Consider the following 23,717-nt stretch of genomic DNA (forward strand, 5'->3'; position numbering starts at 1 on the left):
AAAAGTGCATGATTTGTCTGTTATGTATTCTATTTATCAATAATCCAGGTGGCCTAATCTGATGCACATGATTGTGTGTTGGCTGGGCGGTCAGGAGAGGTGTAGCTTCAGCCTCAGTGTGACACCTGGTTTCTTCTCTCAGCAAGCAAAAGTCGTGGTGCAGGGCTGAGATAATATGGTGGTGCCCATATGTCACAGGACAAAGCACAGGGCTTCATACAGAGACAGGCTTACACACAATGTATTTATTTTAATATATTATTCTATTTAATAATAACCATTACTCAATTTGAAATTCATATAGGTCTCAGACAAGCATTGTTCCTTGCAAAGCGTCTGTGTATCTTTTATGTTATATTTAATACCTTCCTTAACCCAAGTTTATTAATGTTGTATTTGTGTGTGTGTGTGTATATATATGTATATATAAAAGACTACTGAATAAAAATGTTTAATTAGTAAATTGAAAATATTTAAAGGTCACTTTGTGAGCATTCTGAAATGTTCTTTTTCGGATTTCGGGAAGTCTTTGGATGCCATTAGGAATTTTTACAAAATGTGCACAATATGTTCTGTTGAAAAAATGTACATTAGGAGGATGCGCAGCCTCAGACCTCTTGCACTTCTGTCCTCTGTGTTCCTATAAAGCTCGTGTGTTTCAAGGACAGGAGATTATGCATGGTAGCACCTCTTAGTTAACTGCAGTTTACGTGACATTTGTTTGAAGTGTTGCCTGGAAACTGGCATACTTAAAACACTAGTCTGTGCTGAGTGATGAGGTCTGTTTTTTCTGCAACCAAGATGGTAGTGAAAGGAAGAGTGCCTGTTCAGAGCTGCAAGCAGTTGTGCCTGCGAAGGTGAAGCCCCGGGTAGATGTTAGGGGATATTTTGCTCAATTTGGTTGATTCCTTTCAACAGCGTACACAATGTGATTTTTAAAGCCCCTTGAATTATAGGAGGGTTGTTTTTAATTTGTGTATTCCTGAGCAGATGAAGAATGTTGGTAAGCATCGTTGCACCACAAAATGTAGGATTATTCTCCTGTGACTGAGGGTACCTTACTGAAATGGGAATACTCGCAAGTATTCTGCAACTTGCACAAAGTAAATGTCTTCCCCAAAAATGTTGCTACTTTGTCTGAAACAGCTCCATAAGTTTATTTAGCAGCTTGATTGAGAGAATTATGATGTAACTGGTGTGAAATTTTCAAGCTTTCATCGGAGTTTGTTTTTTCTCTTTTGTTTCAGGTTGCAACTGCAAATCTTGCATGGGCTTCAGTAGCAATACATCAAGTACAAGTGAGTGTGGGTTGCTTTTCCTGTTCTACATTTAGTAGAAATGTGCCTTAAATTTAAACTAGTGATCTCTCCTAAAAATTAATTTAAACCCCTTCCTCAAAGCTGGCAAAAATATGCTAATGTTTCTGGCGTTAATTGAGATGGTTTTCCTCCCCTGCAACCATGAAACAAATGATTTAAAAAGCAATAGTTTTACTAAATGAAAAAGGAACTTCAATGAAGGAGATAATTGTTAAAATAAAATTATAACAATGCTATGGCCCGTACTTGCGAGGACACAACTGCTAGGCCACCTGGTAGCTTCTTTTCTTCCCATAGTAACTCTTTGAGATGATGAGGCTCTGCTGGGTACCAAAGCCTGCTTTAAGCCATCCCTGCTGTAGCCGCTTCTTGGTTCCCAAACTGCCTCCTCTGAGGAGGCCTCACGCCTAGCAGCTGGCTGCTCTAGCAAACCCCAGCGCAGGGTTCCCATATTTTGGATAACAGAAGACAGGAACAGTGAAAACAGCACATTCCCTCATCTCGGGGAGAACACAGAAATAGATTCTTAACTCACAAGGAAAGATTTTTACATTCCTCTTTTTCTTCCAAGGTCTTTCAGACACCTTGCAGAAGACTGTCACTCCTTCCTCCTCTCCTTTTCCAGACTGAAATCCCTGTCACACTAATGCTGCGAACTGTTGGCTTTGTTCAGGTTCATCGTTCACCTTGGCACGTTTAGAAATTATCTGGCCTAGACTGCAGCAGTGTGAAAATTGCAGTTGTGTACAGCTTTATCTTCCCCTCACTTTCTGTTAATGATTTTGTATTTAACTGAGAAGTCTTTCACATGTGGAAAAAAAAAAAAAAAGCACATGAAAAAACATTTTAAGCCTGTCCATTTACCTTTCTCATTTCTCTCCCTTTTGCTCTTCTGGACTCAGATAGAGCACTTTCGCCTCTGAAGCTCTTGCTTGGGAAGGATGTGGGGGGGTTTGATCTGCTTTGTCTACCAGGCTTTCAGTTGTATTTTAGGAAGCAATGTACTTGTAGAAATTGTACCTGGTTACTTTATTATATGCAAGAGTCAGACTTGGCGGATATAGCTTGTCATATTTTGTGGTTATTTATATCTGCATTGCACAGATACAAAATATAAATCATACTTGAGTGTGTAAAAGATGCAGCAAAAGCTTGCTTTCTTTTTTTTTAACCTTTATGTTTGCTTTAGTAATGCACAAGTGTTCAAATATACTTTTGATACAAAATAAAAAAATAGATGAAGTAAAAATACAGTTCAGAGCTTTGTTTTATCGAACACTTTGTTTTTCGAGTATAGTATGCATACATTATTTTTAGTGTTCATATTACAGTTTATTTCTCTGAAAGGTAATCATACACTGTTTGCCTTTATTGGGCAAAAGGTTTAGGCGAGCTTGTCTGATTTCCTCCTTTGTTTGTGCCTACGTGCACCTTTACAGCCTGGAAAAACAGGGGTAAAGGAGTAGGGTAAAGAAGAAAGCAAACAAAATATTTAACGTTCTCAGCAGAGTTGAGGATTTGGATGAGGAAGTAGAGTTAAGTTGATTTTGTAACCGCATGCAGGGGCAGTCTGTGAGAAAGCACATACAAATGTAATGACCAACATCTTTAAAAGACAATTAAGAAAAGTGTTATTTATGTTTGACATTTGTAACTCAGCAGATAGGCAAGACTGAAGCCCAGTGCACAATGCCAGCTTTGTAAGAGATTTTATATAGTACCGTAACATGCATATACTTCTAGAGGTTATTTTTTAATATATGTTTTAAACAAGTAGACTACGTGACTTCAGTCTCCTTCTTGCTTCAGTGTTCTCTTGGAACAAACACTAACACGATTGTGCTTCCAGGTGTGCAGAGGCCTTGCCAAGCAGACTGAACTGAATGACTTCTTGCTTGATGTATCGAAGTAAGTGTGATTTGTACTGTGATCTCATCAATATTTGTTTAGTTTCTCTAACTCAGCTCCTCTAATTCACCTGATTTACAATGTAGCCCACAAACAGATGCAATACACACCCCAGTAGGCAGGCAGACTTAAGCACAAGGGCAAGAATGAACGATGTGTATAGCAGTGGGTGTATCCTTGGTGAAGTGTTTTTTTATTTCAGTGTAGGGAGAAAGTGGAACATCCAGGTACACCTTACAGAATTTATTTGCCGTTGTGGTTTTTTTTATATATATTTTCTCTTCTATCAGAGTTAAAGATAGTCCTTTATGGAAAAGAAACAAATAGACTTCTTGTCTCCTCTGTTTATTATCAATTTTAGAAGGCTTGCATGGATTTTTACAAGAAGGTATATAGCTTTCTTCAGCCATTTTTATTTTGATTTATATGTACATATGTACACTCATGCTCACATACAAATACACACATGCACACACACTTGCATATGTATATATGTTTCAAGGATGTCATCTTGAAGAATCAGAGCTGCCACACAACTATTTTTCCTCTGCATTTTCTGGAGGCCCTATTTTCATTTTGCAAGAACTGTCACTTTGTATGGTATGTTTTCTTCTAATTATTTGTCATGATAAAGGAAAGCTTAAATTGAAAAGCCAGGAAAAATATGAAAGATTACTTTTGGTCCTGTAAAGTTGACTTAAAATGTCTTAGGTGATCTATTCTTTGTGCCTGCTATCATTATCTTAAATAGTAGAGATGGCCAATAAACTAAAGGACAAAACAAAGTTGTAGTTGTGGTAAATTACAGAGTCTGATGTGCTTGCAGGATTTTATCATCATGCAGGATTGACAACACTGCGGAATAGTGAAGTGGATGTATAGTGTTGCAAACCCTTTCTCGGAGTCTTGATCAACAATTCTCAAACAGATGAGATTAGCGAATGTCCAGGTTTCCCTTCCCACTGTTCAGCAAGGCGGGTAGCTGAGTGACCTCTGCTGAAATGGAGGGAAATAATCTACTCTTTGCAAGGAGGAAAACTTGGCTAAATGCATATGCTTTCCCCAGGTTACTCCCAACAGATGACATTTATTTACTTACTTATTTCATGTAAGATTCTGAGCTTGTTTCCTGTTACCTTTCTCTTGCCAGAGCTACGCATGAGGGCTGCAGTGTCTTGCATTGTTATATTGCTTTTCAGGGTGCCTTTGTGTTGCAAAGTCTGTACTGATCTGTTTTACCAGAGAATTTTTGTATTAATCTGGCCAAATTTAGAGGCTGGCCATTTACTCGTACTGATTGTGTTTTGATTCCTGACTCTATTTTAAGATTTTAAACAAAAATAGCACTAATATTTCAAATATTTAGTAAGTATTTGTAAGTAAATACCTCTGATTCAGCATTGTCAACTGCTAGATTTTTTTCTTCTAGCAAGAAAAGAAAGCCTGTATTCTGAGCCCAAAATTGGGATATTATTTAATAACTTTATGAACAGATGTAGATTAAGATGTGAACTAGCAAGAAAAAATAATAATTTGCTTTTTAAAATGATTTGTACTTTTCTTACATGGAAAGAGGGCTTTGCATTCAGTAAGGCAGTTGTTAACATGCAGTGTCACTGGGGCATTTTGTGTAACATTTTAGAAAGGGCATAGTATTGAGTGCACCACGTCTTCATGTCCCCGAAAATGTGAGGCTAATGTATATTTCCTTTTCACTGCACCCAAACAGAAGTGAGCTGTGTATATGTTCAGGGTCATGAGACAAAGCTTTCTGTCTTCTGGGAACATCGTAATCCGAGGGTTATTAAGGTCTGGCATGTGGAAGATTTAGACTTCTCTTACTAATAAGTTTGACCTTTATCTTTCAATGTTCTTGACTGTCCTTGGATAGTTACCATTCCACTGTGAAACTGAGATACCACCTTTCCCCCCTCTCCCCTGCTCTCAGACACAAGGTTAATCTTTTTCTGCCACTTTAACATCTTATACCTGGGTTAATAGAGAGTTCTCATCATTAAGAGTTTTCTAGTTGCCTTTTAAATACATTAAAGGTTGGATAATATGGCATTAATTTAGCCACAATGCACAATTCTCAATAGTTTTCAGTTCATAGCTCTCCATACTTAATCCTAATGAGATACTTTGAAAGCACATTGATAAAATATGTATTGAATCATTTCTGTCAAGTGAGAAAGACATTTATTTTCTCTTCTAAATGGCTTTTTGTTTATTTTTTCTACTCCTTTTAAAATTGCTAGTGTGTAGAATTGCCACAGCATTTCAGGATCTATCTCAGTGTTTACTGGGTGGGGACCTGTTCAGTCTATGGTAGGTGATACTTGGTAACATTTGTCTTTTACTTTTCTGGAGTTCTGTATTTGTAGAATAATGACTTAGAGAAACAGAGGTAGGACCATTTCTGAGTCTCCCTGTGGTATAGCAAGCCAGTTAGCACTTCTCAAGTTACAGAGCCCTGTTCTCACCAGTGCCAGCGCCACTGTTAAGCGGTTATGAAACAGGTCCAGGAAAGCCGCTTGAAGCGTTTGACTAAATATCATTATTTAATGACCTATCTCTTTTTCTGCAGAACGTATTTTGATAATATAGTTGCAATAGATTCTCTACTTGAACATATAATGGTAAGTTGTCTTTTTCGCTTCTAATTTTTTTAATCTTTATTATTAAAATGCTTGCTTCATTCTCCTTTCCTGGAACTAAGGCATTTTATCACTGAAATGTATGAGCTTTTTGTATTTCACATGTAATACAAAAGATACGAGCAAACCTCAGTGTGGAAAAAAGGGAGAGTGTCAGCTTGATTGTTTGTCACAACAGCTTCGTTGCACAGCTTCCATATTTAGTGAAAAGTGAGGTCCCTGAACTAAATTGTTACTATTGTATTTTAAGGAAGATTTGAAAATTTTATGCAGAAAGACATAATTTTTCTTTCTATTTCAGTATGTTTTATTGATTTTCTTTTTTCGAAATCCAATTTGTTACTTGCTTCAAATACTCCTCAAGAAGCTGATGTCTGTTGGAAGCACTAGAGGTCCACTGTTACTCCTAGAATATTTGCAAATGATGTGCAAAGAACAAAACATCCCCTTTGCTTCACAAAGTGATTTATGCCCCTACTGTCAATATTCGCCCCTGGTCAATATTTTTATAAAAAACACTAAACCCTGGTGAGCTGAAATAGGTAACAGACTATGGTTTAAACATAATATGGCTTAATGAAATTAAAGTGTATTTCAGAAATAGATTATAACTTTTTCAAATCAAGTTGCAATTCAGCATTATTTCCTGGACAGTGTCTACAAATACCTGTGGATCGTTTGCTCATGCTGTACTTTTGGTGCTTGGTATATCAATTTTACTGTCTTGCTTTTGCACCCTCATTGCATACTGCAGACTTTCCCCTGAGTGTAAATCTTAACACATTCTCTGATTGCTTCAATCTACACATTCAAAATTTGCTTTCCAGCAATACTTTGTTACTTGTCCTGATCTTCCCAGTGATCATCTTAGCTAGCATATTCTAAGGCAGCTAGAAATGCTAACAGTATAAAAAAAGTGGGTTTTTTTGTTTGTTTTTTTTTTAAAAAAAAAAAGAACTTGAAGAATTTTTTTAACATTTAAAAGAAGTGGCATAATATATCTTAGGACATGAACAAATATTCATGTTCTTCTCAATGAATAATAATCTTGTGGAAAAAACAATTGACAACAAATTATGCTTACTCTTTCATTTTCTTTACCAGCGCTTGCTGCTTCACAATTCTGTTTTGTAACCCGCATAGACACTTCATGCTCAGATTCCTTTGTAATGTGTTCTAATTAGCTGATTCTGGGCCACTTAATTGAATTGCTTGTTTTCGTGTTTCTTGCCATTTTACTGGGGTGTGATTGTTGTTGTGTGTGGTACGTTCTGGTTCTCACAATGAGAAAAGAGCGAGAATGAATTTCACCTCCCTACTTCATGTTTGAGCGATTGCATTTAAAGTTTGGAGAAAAAAAAACAGTTGATTTACAATACTAAAATCCCTCTACTTTTATTTTTCTTTTCTTTTTCATTAAAATTCCTCTGTGAAGATAGTACTATGACAGAAAATGCCCAAAAATGCTTAAAAATAAAGCTGTTTTTGAATGCAGATGAGATGCAAAAGTTCAGGTTGCCTTGCAGATTTTCTTAGCAGTACATTTGAGTACAGTTAAAAGCAACCTACGTGAAAGGTAGTCACGTTCACTGCCTGACAATGCCAGGACTACTTTTTGATATTCTTCTTCAATCATTGGCCTGGATTTGAGCCAGGGTTTTTGAGAAGAAAGACTTCCGTGTGCCATTAAAGTTTTATCTCAATTAGTCTCAATTAGAGTCATGGCCAAGGTAAGTTCTTGAGTCATGTGCTTTAGAACACAAAATTATTCTAATTTGGTTAGTGTTGTTGATTTATACAGAAATCTGATAGGGTTTCAGAATAGGGGCGCAGATTCATTTACTGAACCTTTTGGCACAGTTCATATTCAGTCCTCTGTTCAAGCAGTATAGAGTATGAATAGATGTGATACTTAAACTTATTAATCCTCATAATAGGACGTATTTTACAAAAGTTGCCTTCTCAGCTGGCAGTCTTCCTGTTTCCCTTGTTCTAATGGAAGGCATTAGAAAGCAGAGGAATCTTCTAACCACAAATTCTTCCAGAACTGAAGGGCTCTCCAGGTTTTGTAAGCTGGTCTACATGGCTTCTGTACAGCTTATGTTACACAGCTCGTATGGCATAGGATAAAAGCTTCACAGCTAATGATTTACCACCTCATAGGTTCTTCCTGCCAGCATCTAACATTCTTCTTTCTGCATTAATTCTAAAAGGATTTTGCGGGTGGAGGAAAGGTGAGGAGGGGAGAAAGATGAGTTAGGTGATTCGTATTGGAAGGTTTGAGAAGTCTTAGATATCCCCTGTGTGTGTCCTGCACAGTGAGTTGCAGTCAGTTTCTTTCCTCGACCCAATGAGTAGGTAGGTATTATATACAGTTGGAACAATTCATATAAAATTGAAATGGAGAGGGATCTACCTCAAACCATTCTGTGACATGCAGTTGTTGCAGCTTCTGCACAGTTGAGGCTGACATTAGGAAGCTCTTTCTGAATTGGATCAAGTCCAGGACCTGATTATATGGCTTAAGTTGACACAGTGATCATTGATTGACTTTCCTTGGCTCATTTCCCAGTTCCCAGAAACTCCATCCTAAATCTGAGAAACATTTCTGTGAAAAGCTCATCTGTTTCGGGGACAAGTTTCTGTTCTGACAAATCAGAATTAGCTTTACTGAAATAAAGCCAGTTAGTTTATGCAAGTACACTGCTGGACTGTGGTAGTTCTTTGGCTGCGAGTCGTATCTTTTGGAGTATGGCTGGTTCACGTAGAACTGGTTGGGTTTTGACTTTTGTGCCGAACTGTCCATAACATAAGGAGGTTGTCATCATTTTATAAACCATTGCATATGGCAATCTGTCTTTCTGCTTCTATTTTTCTTCCATTTGTTTATTGCTACGTAACACAGAAATGCACATTTTGCTGTTTCAAAAGCAAACTCTGGCCTCTGTTATTTTTTTCCACTGCGTATCCAATGCACTAAAGTATGCACTAAAGACAAAAAGACCAAAGTGTTGTTAGGTCTTCGTATATCTTATCTATTCAAAATCATGTGAAAACTAATAATTTTTTAAAATAGGTAAAAATGTAAAAAACCAACCAAGCAAAAAACCCCATTCTTTGCACCCAGAAAAACAGTCTACTTGGAAAGACATTTTTTCTTTAACAAACAAGTCTCAAGAGATATGCTCGCATTTTTTCAATCAGAAAAGCATTTTGCTTTACAGAAAATAGTAAATATAAAACCCACTTCCCTTTTAAATTGTATCCTGAAAGATTGCTCTGAAGGTGGATGCTGCTTCAGAGAGATGTACATACTGGATAAGTTCTCAAAACTTTTAACTTATCAGGCCTTATGAGATAAATGACTAAGGGCGATTAACATCGGATGGTTAATTCTGATTTTGTTTTTTTTTTTGTCTGTAGATATATGCAAAAAACCTGGTGAATGCAGACAGGTGTGCGCTCTTCCAGGTAGACCACAAGAATAAGGAGCTGTATTCAGACCTTTTTGATATAGGAGAAGAAAATGATGGAAAACCTGTCTTCAAGAAGACCAAAGAAATAAGGTAAGAGGAGTTTGGAGAAGAATGCAGTGTCATTATAACTATGGATGTGCAGGCATTTTATTACCCAGTCTCTGTGCCTATCTGCAGGTACCCTGACAATACTTGTCATACTGTGATATCATTCCCACCAGGACCCGCCTCCAGAAGGTAGTACTTCTGGGAATGACATTGCAGTGCCATCGAAACAACGTCTCTGAAGCTATAACGTCACTCCTGGAAATGCCGTCTTCCGGAGGCGGTCCTTTTGGAAATCATGTTGGGAAAAAAACAGAGGTGTTCTGAGGTAGGTAAAGGTGCAGGTAAAGATGCACCTAATCCATGGTTGTGCCAATATGGGACATTTTTTTGGAGTTCCCAAAAGGAATTGAAATATGTGCTACTCAGGCACATCCAAAACAAGGAAATCACAATTTGTACCTGTTATGAATGGATTAAGCATACATAGGATCTTGTAGAGGCTAATCATTAGTTTTGAAGAATTTAATGGTTTCATTTTTTACCTTTTCTCATCTGAGCTTAGAATATTTCCAAACTTCTGAATGGTAGTGGTTCTGGAGTATGCTTGAAATGGCGAATTTGAAATGGTGAATTTGAAAATGCATGTGGATTTGTAATTAGTAGATAGAATTCTCTGCCTGAAATTGCTGTGGACTTCAGGTTTATGTCACAAGTACAAGTTTTTTAAATGTATGTGTCTTTCTAGAAAGCGAGTCAAAGCAACAAAGTCAATATTTTTCACTTTTCAGAAGTGCTGAATGCTTATCAGTGTGTCTGTTGGTGCAAGATTTTCAGATACACAGGATTTAAAACTATGCAATTAAAAAAATGTATGACTAAGTGTCCTGTATTAATATTTCTATTAAAATAAACAATCAGCAGCAAAATTCTCAGATTTTTTTTCTTTCAATTTCTTCACGTATCATTGAACTTCTAGGCCAATATGAGATATGATTCATGTCTTCACTTAGATTCCTTTAGATGAACTTACTCCTACTTGCTTTGTGTGAGTAAGAATGGAAGGAATCAAAATTAGTGCAATTACATAGTGACAAGCAAGGAGGTGGGGTAAATTAAAGAAGAAAGTGGCCTGCTTTAACATATACTTTTGTGCTCCTACTTAATAAATGTTTTTCTTGCCTATATGCTACTGTCTTTTTGGTATGAATATTCTTGAAATGTTGACACTGAGTGCAAGAGTGTGAGCCTTTTCAGGATGATTTATGCTGAAAGAGAAATAAATGACTGTAAGAAAGCAACAGTGAGTCAGTCTTTAGAAAGGAATGTAAATTGCTGTGATATACATACGAGAAGCAGTAGAAGAAACTAACTTAAAACTAGTTGTATGGGCTGAAATCATGTCAGCTTTGTCAGTGACTTCAGTGGGGACAAGGTACTACCCAGGTACTTTTAGATTTGAAGGTGTTCTGCCTGGGATTCTTTCTAGTTATTCTTATCTGGAAACCCTTTGGAGCTTACATGTCGTAACTGCTTTATGTTGAAGAAAAATTACTTGGTAGCTACACTGGCTTGTATGGCTTTTTGTTTGTTTGGAGATTTTTCTTGTTTTGTTTCCTGATTCAATTCCTCAGTATATTTGCTGTATGTAGTTTTTTTTCTATTGTGTAGTACTGGTGGTGTATTTGGTACCCCTGCATTTTTTGCCATAAGATGCAACATGCTAGTTATTCTGAAGTGTACACATGTAATACTACATATATATGATGTCTAGCTTTGAAATGTCTGCTGATTTTTTCCAGACTTTATTTTACCAAATCCACCTTTCTCTTAAAATACCAAAAATACCCCAAACGTGATGATGAGATCAATAGTACATAAGGGTAAACACAATCACAGGTTTTGTAAAAATGTGTTATGTAATAGACATAATGTCAAAGGTTAGGAATACTGATTTTTTGTCGCTAACCTGGTTATATTATGGCATCTTTTATTTTCAAATATATAGATATGTAAAATATTTTCAGGAAGCATCTGTTTAAATACATGCTTTCTATTGTTTTATTTTCTATTAGTTGTTGTCTCATAAGATTTTTCTCCCACAAGCATCTAACTAATGCGGATCTGGAGCAAATATCCATTACTGTACCTGAGACAGACTCCCGTGGACAAATATTTTTCCAGATTGTTCATATTGTGACTAACACACATTTTTGTTTTGTGCAGATTCTCTATAGAAAAAGGAATAGCTGGTCAAGTGGCAAGAACAGGGGAAGTCCTTAACATCCCTGATGCCTATGCAGATCCACGCTTTAACAGGTAGGAATTTATTAATGAGGAGATTTGTGGGAAAGATGAGAACATAGGTCGCTGAAGTTTCTACTTAATTTAATGCTAAAGTTTCAAATTAGGATGCATCTATAGAACTGTGATCGTCTGATGAAAAGACAACCTATAGATACCACAGAACCACATGTATGTCTGAATGTTTTGGCCATTGGAGGTATTTTTAAGAGAAAAAAATATAAAGCATTATCTGCGCCTTATATAAAAATCACAAAGAAAGATTTATTGCTTTTTTATCCTAACAGCCCAGTTAGACTGACTGTTGCTGATTTTGTTTATTAGCCTCCCTGCAGTCTGATTGAGTTGGAGGTGAGGAGGAATAACACAAAAAAAAAATGTAATCTGAATTTTTAAAATGAGCAGTCCTTTCATATGAGGAAGTTTTAATTATTTATCTTGCCAATGGAAAATAAAGGATTAAAATTATTTTGAATTCCAACACAGCATGTGCACATATGTAAAACCTATGGAGATTAATTTTTTAAAATTACTAGTTATGTCTACCTTAATGTCTAGTTTATTGTACAAAAACATTATTAGGAAACAAAGAATAGATTCTAATAAATAAGATTAACTCTTTTTTTTTTTTTATCCCCTTCTTCTTTCCTGGCTCTCCAGAGAAGTAGACCTCTATACAGGCTACACAACCAGAAATATCCTGTGCATGCCTATTGTAAGCCGAGGAAGTGTTATAGGTGTTGTGCAGATGGTGAACAAAATAAGTGGAAGTGCCTTCTCTAAAACCGATGAGAACAACTTTAAAATGTTTGCAGTCTTTTGTGCTTTAGCCTTACACTGTGCTAATGTAAGTTTTACTTACAGTTTTTTATGCTCTTCGTTACAATGTGAAGACTTAGAGTCCTAGTTAAGGATTTAATCTGTTATTTCATCTTCCAGATCATTAGCGATTCATAAGTCTGTTTTGTTGAATTAAAAGGGAAACGACAATCACTAAATTCTTTGCAGAATAACTGCATTTTAAGAGGCTGACAGGGATTCATTTGATGCGTTTTGAAGTAGTTGTGCTCTGGATACATCCCTTTCATGTAGCTAAATCTAGACAGCATACAGTGAGTGATATCTATGTACTCTTTTTCATTAGGAATTATGATTCCTACTTACTTTTACAAATTCCTATAATATATTTTACAGCGTTAACCAGGGAGGGAGATGGTGTATAAACTTTCCACTCAAAATATTTATATTTTTATATGCTACCATATATACTTATAATTAGCTATTCTTCTAAACAAAGCCTGTATTTTCAACCCAAAACTTTAGAAAGAATAAAGAATGTAATGATCATTACTACGTACGTATAAAAATCTAACGCTAATCTCTGTAGAAGAAATACATCATATGCATTGGAGGTAGGATACAATGCAGTGACAGGTCTGGTGATTTACATTAAGCCTTTTCAGATCGTGCTGTCATTGTACGAGAGCAGTAAACCTTTCTTACACTCACTTTAAGCTTGTTCCACATGACTCAAGGCAAAGAGAGGCCTGCATATAAATGAAACTTGGGACTATACAGTCACTATTGTAGTGAGTTCATGCTGGTTAGATGATGAAGCTTGCCATTCAGGGCATATTGCCCCAGAGATTGTCTTTACTATAGCACGTCTTTACTTGTTTACAAACCATGCCACCTCTACAGTAGTTGACATTCAACATCTCAATAGTTGTTGAGACTTATTTTTCACTGTTACTGCATTGTAATGTAGATACGATAAACTTTGCATGTACTTTTTATTCATGGAAGTACGTTACTTGGACCAGATAAGTCACGTTCCTGCAGTGACACAAAATGTGAATTGTGCTCCATTATCAGTTTTCTTTTTGTCATCCATATTGCAAGGGGCTGAAATAGACTCCGACATCTGAATTCTGATTCCTTTTCTTGGGAGAGATCAGGAGATGATGAAAAGTGGCCAGAGCCCTCAGTTTTCTACCCAAATGAGTAGATGCAGAGAGGTGTGATATTCTCAAAAGTTTATGGGCACCTGTTGAGAACCTAAAAGGCCCAGTTTTCCATAAGTACCAAATTTCTGTAATCTTTCACTTTTTAGAGGTGTGGAGTTGGACAGCCAAAATAACTGATATTTTTGCATATAGATATTTAAAGAATCAATGCTTGGTTAGAGGAAATAAATATTATCTGCAATACTAAAATCTCCCGTTAACGCGTAATTTCCGTTTCTCAGATGTACCACAGAATTCGCCATTCAGAGTGTATTTACCGTGTAACGATGGAGAAGCTCTCCTATCACAGTGTTTGTACAGCAGAAGAGTGGCAAAATCTCATGCACTGCACACTGCCTCCACATATCTGTAAAGAAATTGAACTGTAAGTATTTGTTCCTAACAGCAACAACTACAACTCATATCTAAAAGGTTGGGTTTTTTTCCTCCTAGATATAGTGCAGGGTTTGTAGGAAGCACTGTTAGTACAGAATGATTCCAAACGGTAGGGGTTTATCTATGGTTATACCTCATTATAGTTATACCTAGTTAAACTCTGTGAGCTTTGATCAAACTATTTATTACGGGTGTAAAATAATACTAATCAGATGGTAGAACTTTCCACAGAGATATATAACTAAAGTAGTTGCATTAAATATTCAGCTAGATTCAAAAAGTGTAGTAATGAGGTTTTTTTTCTGATAGGCTGAAGTTACCGATACCTAGAGCCAGAGGGTAGACTGAGTTGGGATTTCTGTAGTTAAGACCAAATGGATAATTGGATATTATGAGAGTCATCTCAGTTTTTAAGCCATTTCCTGGTTCCAAACAGTGAGTTCTATTGTAGGTTCTAGTGTCTAAAGTGAGAACTGATTTTGAGTTACAAAACCTAAATGTCTATGGAGATGTACTCTCTGTTCATTTACTTTTGTCAAGAGCTGAGCACTGTTGCTGTGATGAAGCAGAGTGTGCAAGCATAACCTTAAGTTTAACAGTGGCTTCTTATGCTTGAAGTTTATTATGTGCTTAAGTGATTTGCTTGAAAGCCAGAGTATTAGCAGCCTGTAGGATTACACCCTAATAGAAGCCTATTATTTGCAGTATAATTTCTTGTTCTTTGTTAGATATTATGTAACCCGCCCCCTCAGCAAAATGACTTTCACTTGTAAAGATGACAGGTTTCGTTCTAAACTGCATTAACATCCTTAAGTAAAAGAAATCTGAATATATTTAACCATTTTTTCCGAGCAGTTCAGCTGCCTTCAGCTCTCGTGCACCTTCTGCTTTGTTCAATGTATGGCATACGTACTGTTATTTATCTGGGTTCAGTGGGGAACCCAGATAGAAGACTTGCAGCACAGCAGGTACAAGGAAAGGAGTTAATTAGTAACCAAAAGATAAACAGTTCTGCTGAGCTGGGCCCTAACATTATGCCCAATGTTGATATCAGGAGAGAGGAAAAAGCATTGGCTAATGAAACATATCAAGTGCCTTATGAAAAGGTTGGGTTTTGAAATTTGGACATAATTTCTGTTAATTAATAAATTCTTCAAATTCTTCTCTCTCTCTCTCTGGTAAGAGTTAAAATGAGTCTTGCCCACTTCTGATAGAAACTATTGGGAGAAAAAAAATACAGCAATGTATTAGACTAGCCACACTGTCCTTAAAATTTTGAGAGGAAGGTCTGGAATGTTTTTGGAGTACCTGTAAAGCTCTGATTATTCACAGTGAACAAAGACTTTGGTGCATTGCTTCAACAATAAATTCTTAGGGAATTATTTTTCTTTCTTTTAATTAAACATAACCAAAAGCTAGCTGTAAAAGTTCCATTGGTCTTAGTGCAAGTATATTGACTTAGCTGAAAGATGAAGACTATAAAGTCTTTTTTATTGCTTATATTCAGGAACAAGTGAACACAATCAGAGACATGTTACCTAGTCATTTTTAGTTTAGAATGAGAAAGTGCTTGTACTTACTAAGCTGAAAATTTCTTCTCAGATACCACTTCGACATCAGTCCCTATGAGGATGTCTGGCCTGCCATTTTTGTCTACATGGTCCACCAGTCCTGTGGGACAGCCTGGTATGAAGTACATGATTTATTGCTTTAATTCCTTTACTTAGGAACGCACATTTAAGGAAACATTGGGATCATTACACTTTAATACATGGTGGTATTTTATTTGAACCTCATTTACAATGCTTGGTCTGTACAGGAATATAGCAACTGGGTTGAATATCTTGTCCTAGTTTCTTGATCTTAGGTTCATAACATTTGGGAACAGCTAGATGGAAGGACTCACAGTATCATCCAAACAGTTGTCCTTTCAATAAATAGTGTATTTGGTTCTGAGGTCACATTGCTTTTCAGACAGAATATGGTAAAGTTGTTAAACTCACCCATATCAAAAAGAGGCAAAGGCCCATGAACAGTGATTTTTTTTTAAAAAAAATCTGCTGAAATATAATATGTGGTTAAAAAATCCAAGACTAAGATGTTTCACAGAATTGCAGAGCGGTTGAGGCTGGAATAAACCTCTAGAGATCATCTAGTCCAACCCCCTGCTCCAGCAGGGACCCCCAGAACATGTGGCACAGGGTGGCATCCAGGCGAGTTTGGAAGATCTCCAGAGAAGGAGACTGCACAACCTCTCTGGGCAGCCTGTTCCAGGGCTCTGTCACCCTCACAGGAAAGAAGTTCTTCCTCACATGGAGATGGAACTTCCTATGTTTCAACTTACACCCGTAAACCTTTCCTTCCAATATAAATCCTTATCCTTACACCTTTCCTTCCAATATAAATCATTTACCAGCATTATTATCCATTAATTATAGAAATGAGTTTTTCAAATTGAATGTATGCTCCTACTGCTGAAAGAAAAGAGCAGCTCCAGATTGTGGAGAGGTGGAGCAGTTGTGGAGAAGACGAGCAATTAAAAGGGCAATATTCCCCATCCAAAACAGAGGAACAGCTGGAAACATTTGTTGGTGGCTGTTTCTTCTTAATAACTGGACCAATCTTTATGCCATCATAGCAGGCATAAGTCAAATATGAGGGTGTCTCTTGACTTTGACATGGTTCTGCTTAGCAAAATCAGGATATTTCCATTGCTAATTAAGTGGTCATGGTTCCAGCATTCGGGGATGAATTTTCAACTGAGCTCTATTCCTTTTCTTTCCTCCTTCTTTCCTAAATAGAATTTACATCAACTGACATTTTTAAAGTGAGTTTCAGTTCTGACACATAAAATTAAACAAACAAAAGTGAGAAAAATATTTGCAAAAGAGACTCTGAGGACTGACAGACTTATATTTAATCTCTGAAAACTTTTTAGCCATCTGAAACAAGGACTTGCAGCTGTTTTAATGCTAAAATTTTGTTCTCAGTGTATTGAGTGGGGTTGTGCCTTTAAGTATATGCCTATTAGTAGAGAGTATTTTTGAAAAAAAAATGTAATGGTTATTACTATTTCATCTCTCTTAGGAAGAAATTATATTTTATTATTCTAATCAAACATAAAAAAGATACAGCAGTGGGAGAAACCATACTATTCTCAGTTAATGTATAATGATTTTCCCTTAGCTACAACTATATTACGCAATAGTAATCACCGGGTAGATACTGATATTGGAAGCAACTGATAGACATTTTGATTGAAGATGTGCTATTTTAAACAGTAGCTTTACCAATTGTAAATTAGAATTAAAAAGCAATAAAGCTTCTTTGAAAGACAATATACCTCTATTTTTACTAATGTAAGTCTAAGACTAGAGCAGAATAATTACCTTACTCAACATGCAACCATCAAAATATGTTTTCCTATCTAAATGGCTCCATATCATAAATATATTTACATTTTTACATGATAGGTCAGATATATTCAAGTTCATTTTCTCAGCCCACAGAGGCGTTAATATGGTGCCCAGGAAATGTATAATGATCAAAACATAGAATTCAAAAAAAAATCATGGAATTTAAAAAATTAAGTTCTGGAACTTAAAAAAAAAATGGTGATAAAAGAAACACAATCCATTTATGTGAGGAAAAACTCAGTGACTTAGGATCCTGGCAGCTTTAGTTCAAGTCTAGGCTTGAAAATAGGCCTTCTCCTCTGGCAATTTGTTTTAGGTACTTTAGAAAATTTTGCTTAACATCCGAATGCCTCTATTTCCCACTTGTGAATGACAAAAAAAAATCTGCTGTCCTTTCAAAGGATTGTATGTAGATAAAATCTGTTCAAGATTGTAGACAGATTCTGTAAAAACAGGTTTTTTTTATGTCAGCTTGCTTTAAAAAACTAATCTTTTCTTTTAATCATAAATAGTATTTTCAAATTGTTTATTAGAAGCAAAAATTCAGTTTTCAGCAAGTTCAATAAATAGTGTTTTAAAGAACAACACTTCAGGTTTCTCGGAACAGAGAAGGTATGTAATCATGTTGCATGTAGGTTGACTTATATTTCAGAATTTTACAGCTTAAATTGAGAGCACTGTCAAGTATTCACATTCTTCTGTCCTCGCAGAAACTTGAATGACTCTCCTAATCCATGAGTCATGCACATTGAGAGTTGATTCGAGCAAGAAGAATAAACCAAAGAATATAATGTCTACTTAGTTATCTATTTTTTTATTTCTTGTCTCACCAAATTCTTTCGTTTCAAGCTTTGAACTTGAAAAGCTATGCCGATTTACTATGTCTGTAAAGAAGAACTATCGCCGTGTGCCCTACCACAACTGGAAGCATGCGGTCACCGTTGCACACTGCATGTATGCCATACTTCAGAACAACCAGGGTCTTTTCACTGATCTGGAGGTAAGTAAGGGGGTAGTATGAGTTACTAGGTCTCATTGTAGATATCAACCATCATGGAAGTGCATTTTCTATTTTAGAAATTTGATATCAGCTTGAGCAGAGTGCATAAACCATGAAATGAATCTCATACTCCTTGCTGTGGGGTGAATATGATTAGAAAGCTTGCGGAATGAGAATTCTCTGGATTCCTGTGAATAGTGTTTCCTTCATATGTGTCAGGTGTGCTCACTGTAGGAGTGACACGTTTGCTATAAAATTATTTTGCCATTCTCTCTGCTCCCTTATAACCACATCCTTTCTCTTAAATCCTTGAATGTGTAAGAAAATGTGAAGTCTGTACTGACGGGAAGGAAACTCCTTAATGTTGGGCATTGTGGCAAAAGGAGGATACACAGTAGCATCAGAGAGAAAAGCTTGGGTGTTGCGTAGATAGATAACCTACATGAGTAAAGGAAAAGAATAGGAACGATAGAAGGAAGCATTTGACCAGACATGTTTATTCACTGATGAAAATTTGTTACTCAGCAGCTGTCCTTAGCATGTGTATATATTTTTCTAAGCCATCTGCATAGTTTAGAAAATTCATACATTTAATAGACCACTGATTGAAAAAAAAAGTGCAATTATAAAATGGAAAGCTTGGTTTTAATTTTAATACGAGTAATGAAGAATTGCCCTTTTAAAAATATATGTTTTTTAATTACTGTAAGGGCATCTGCACGTGATAGCTGGGGATAGCTGCACCCCTGGGATAACCTTTTTTATTTGTTCATACCTTTGCCAAAATCTAGCCAACTGGGTTGTAATTTTCTAAGCTCACTATCTATTTCAGGCTGATTTATTTGGGGAGATTTCAGATAAAATTCTGTGGCTCGTTTAGAGAAACACAGTACAAAAAATCATTTTTCTGTTCAGTTTATAAGAATAAAATAAAATTTGGTGACCTTTCATTTGAAAAGATCTAGAGTGTATTCTGTTTTAAAGCTGGGACTTGAAATTTGGCAGCAATACAGGAAAATGGCATTTGCCAGCTGTATGCTGGCCACATTATACATGTTTTAAAAAAATCAGTGTTTTTTCATAACAAAAATCTGTAGATTGCACTGTTGGGAGGTATTCAGAGCTTTCATAACATGAGTACTGATCAAATAGTATATCCCATCTTTCTGGAGCAGTTGACATTTGGGGTAAGAAATGCTGTTAAGAAAGATGGAAACCATCACTGTTCCCTGTCAGACTTGTCTCAGCCTTCACCCACTGGAACACCTTATCCCAGATTACATTCAAGTTCTTGCTAGCAGTGTTGTCATCCTGACGCTGGGGATGTATCTGACAGGAATACAGGCAGCTGCTGAAGGAAAAAGCCTTGGGAACCTGCTCAGGCTGGTCTGAAGGAAGGGATGATGATATGCACCAAGGTAGGCAGAGCGATGGGAAGGTACAAAATACTGTCAGGGAGATTCTGATCTAGAGACAAATGGAGTCAGCAATTAGCAGTCACTGAAGATCAATGATCCAGGCAGGGACATTAGGTACAATCTCAAAAGCACAGGGATTAGGCATTGTATTTCTGAGGGACTGAGACAAGAGTGAATCCCTGGGAAGTAGAGACAGGGATAAACCAGACTATCCAGCACAAGGAGCCAGAGAGACAAAAAAAAAATGGACTGGGAAACCACAGGTTGGAAAGAATACTGAGAGAGAGTTAAACTTGTGGGGCAAGAACAAAAAAAAGCTTACACCCTCTAGATCTAATATGCAGCACAAAGGATTTTGAGACTTGTTGTTATTTCCTTTGCTCTCAGAATGTCCATTGGCAACGTGTCTTGCCCTTCCTTATAGAAGGGGATCCTAGTTTCCAGTAGCTGTCAGCTGTTTTTATGACTTGTAGATTCCTGTTATGTGACTGAGGGTTTCCCTTCTGCTGCGAATCTGTGTGTATGTGTCCTGCCTTATGATCAGTTTTGCTCCATTTGCTTTAGAAAAAAACTTCATAAAATGCAGTATTATAAGGACATCATTAAAAATAAAAGTGAAGATTAGAAAGTGAAGAGGCAAAGGTCTCAAACTCAGAAATACAAGAATTAGGTGTGCTATAACCTTAACTGAGCACATGGTGTTTTTGATAACATATTTTATTATATGATCACGTGCTGTTTTTCCACAGAATCACAGAACACAGGATGGAGACTGCTCACTTATTGCTCATCAGCGCCTACTATTAGATTGTTAATTTCATAGGCTTTTTATGATGTTCATGGCTACAGCAGCTGCTTCACAGACATTAATGAATATGTTTTTCAAAACACACCTGTTGTGTGAAGAGATTTCTCAGGTGTCCACTGATTTTTATGTCAGAAGGGAGATTTCAGGGACTCTAGTTTTCAATGTGTTAATTCAATGTATTAGTTAAATATCAATTCATTTTTTTAGTTCATTTTCAGTTGCTGTAATGTAGATCGCATTAGTGAGTGCCTCCTAAAAGTATTGGTTCTAGGATGACCTTTGCCTGTGAGCCAGCACTAAGTCTGGTGGCCTCTAGAGCATCTAGAGATGATTGTGAGTGCTAAGATTAGGATTGAGAGAGAGAAAGCCATTGTCTGCAAGGGGAGTGGTGCATGTGAAAGGAAATGTAGTGCTATGTTGAGGTTGGTTCTAGGACAATATTTGCCTTTGAGGCAGCGCTAGGCCTGGTAACCTCAACCACCACACCCTCCTGAGACTACAGTGAGAATGACAAGTGCAAAGAGCAGGGCCCTGTGGGGAGTAGGGTTATAAAGGGCATGGTGTGAAGGAAATGTAGTGCCATATCCAGACTGGTGCTAGGACACATTGCCGTTGAGCCAGCATTAGGCTTTGTTGGTCTCAGCCTTCAGACTCACCTGAGATTTGGCTGATACCTGGGGCTAGGCTTAGGCTTAAGAGTGAGAGAGAGTCTAGAGTCCCATGTGGAGAGAGATTAGAAGGAGCATGGCAACAGAAATGTTGCACTATATTGAGATTGGTTCTAAGGTAACATTTGTTGTTGAGCCAGCCTGTTGGCCTCAGGAGCCCCTTGAGATGATTCTGAATATTAGGGCTAGGGTTAAGAGAGAAATCCTAGAGCCCCATGGGGAGTGGGGCTAGAAAGGGCATACCAAAGGAGATGTAGTGATATACCCAGACGGGCTTTAGGACAATGTTTGTCTTTGAACCAGCACCGACTTGGTGGCATGCTAAAAGTACAGTGCTAAAATGGGTTTTATGAGGCTTAGTCAGCATCTCATAGGAACTATGTTGTAAAGGCAGGGTTAGCGCAGCAGTCTTAACCGTGAGCTCGTATATCCAATGTATTTTCCTTCCCTCAATAATTCAGTCTTTTCTTTCTGTATGTTAAAAAAAAATAATAATAATAGTCATGATAAGGATCCAATGGACAAGAATATCTGTACAAAATTCTTACCTTTTCATGAAGCAGAATTCCTCCTGTAGTATGTGACTGTGAAACTGTGTATTATATTTCATTATATATATATATATATATATATATATATATAAACAAAACCTGAATTACTACTGGACAGAGTATTTTAGATCTGTATTTCTTAACTTCTGCCTTCCCCCCCCCCCCCTCAATTTTAAGGACGTTTTTCGATGTACTTTTTGAATGCACTGAAATCTTAGTGCAACACTTAGGTATTTTGAGAGATGAGGCTGACATCTAGAGGTAGGAAATATATTCACTTTTCTTTCTTGAATTTCTTGTAGCGGAAAGGTCTTTTAGTTGCATGCTTGTGTCATGACCTGGATCACCGAGGTTACAGCAACAGCTATCTTCAGAAATTTGACCACCCTTTAGCTGCTCTCTATTCCACATCAACGATGGAGCAGCACCACTTCTCGCAGACTGTGTCCATCCTGCAGGTAGGATTATTGAAATTGTACCATCTGCGAAGTAGAGTCCACTTGTGGAAATAGGAATCACCTCATTACCCTGTAGATGAAGCATGCCTAATTTAATATCTGTATTGTAGTGCTCATCTAGAACTGAAGTATGGGAGAAGTATTTTCTTGGATTTATTACAGCAAGTCTGGTTCCAGAATTGGCAACCAGGTATTCAGAAATAATGCATGTCATGAAAATCAGAGCATCTGTCAAAAAATCTTGATGTTGTGAAAAAAATAATTGTTTACTTGAAGGAATATAGAACGTGGCTTTCCTATGGAGCAGTTAGCATCTGGATCAGCTCAGGAGTTTTTTTTTCCTACAGTCATATAGTGTAGGAACTTTGTTTTTTTGGGAAGAGAACTCAGCTTCTCCTTTAGTTGCATATTTCCAGCAGAATGTATTTTGAAAGAGTCTTTAATTGTCCTAAAATTCTGAATAAAACCTCAAGAACTGGCAAAAGTTTGCATGGGAAGCTCTAAAACTTGCTGTAATAAATTCCCTGTGCATTAAGTGTGGCATGAAGTGTGCATAAACTCTTTACGTAGGACCAAATGTTAATTTTGCACGCATGAGAAGTTTAAACTGTTTGGATTATGTTGGTACGTGCTTTTCTTGTTCTTCAGCAAATTGAAATAAAATTTTTGAATCTGATAATATTCTATGATAGAGTTCTTAATATAAAGTAATATCTCTCTGTGTTTGTTTAATTCAAAAGTACCAGAAAGCATGCGGTCACTTTTTGGGAAAGTTAATTGTGTTGGGTGACAAACAGCTATTCTTTCATTAGCTGAAAATTTGTTGTGCTGAAATAGAGTGAAAACTCTCAGCTATGAAGCTGGTTGCCAGTCCATGACATAGTCATGCTCACTGTTTTTATTTTTTGTGCACATTTATGATATGTAGCCTTACCATGCTACTGTGTCACTAACTCTCTTTTTTTTTTTTTTTCTTTCCCCCCCCGCCCTTGTCTTTCGGGGATAGATACCTATTTTTTTTGAAATGATGTATATATGATCAGCTTTTAGGAAAAAATGCATGTTCTCTGTTGTATTCAGAAGGCCATCTTACGGTTGTGATTTTAAGTATCATACATTTCTTCAGAGCATGGAATCTTTCTCTCTGAGTGCTCCTCCATATAGGAGGGTATAACTGAATCCTTCGGTGTTGGTATGGCATTAGATTTACAGTGTTCATACTTCATGTGAATTGCTACACAGCGAGCAAGTTCCTCGGTTGTTAACGCTTTTTTCCCCGACTATGCT

At 36.8% G+C, this 23,717-nt stretch overlaps 1 protein-coding gene across 1 annotated transcript in view; it reads left to right on the forward strand.

The window, feature by feature from the left end:
* Nucleotides 1-23,717, forward strand: part of PDE10A (phosphodiesterase 10A) — a 171,949-nt gene that overhangs the window by 130,742 nt on the left and 17,490 nt on the right. Inside the window, exons 8-17 of the mRNA XM_088532990.1 lie at nt 1,248-1,298; nt 3,169-3,227; nt 5,815-5,866; nt 9,308-9,450; nt 11,632-11,724; nt 12,370-12,556; nt 13,958-14,100; nt 15,714-15,797; nt 18,377-18,527; nt 22,275-22,430. Coding sequence (XP_088389116.1) covers nt 1,248-1,298; nt 3,169-3,227; nt 5,815-5,866; nt 9,308-9,450; nt 11,632-11,724; nt 12,370-12,556; nt 13,958-14,100; nt 15,714-15,797; nt 18,377-18,527; nt 22,275-22,430 — 1,119 coding nt within the window. The remainder of the gene's footprint in view (nt 1-1,247; nt 1,299-3,168; nt 3,228-5,814; nt 5,867-9,307; nt 9,451-11,631; nt 11,725-12,369; nt 12,557-13,957; nt 14,101-15,713; nt 15,798-18,376; nt 18,528-22,274; nt 22,431-23,717) is intronic.

Source organism: Tinamus guttatus, unplaced genomic scaffold (assembly GCF_059628265.1).
Source record: "Tinamus guttatus ecotype Peru unplaced genomic scaffold, ASM5962826v1 Tinamus_guttatus_pri_ptg000473l, whole genome shotgun sequence".
Taxonomy (NCBI): domain Eukaryota; kingdom Metazoa; phylum Chordata; class Aves; order Tinamiformes; family Tinamidae; genus Tinamus; species Tinamus guttatus.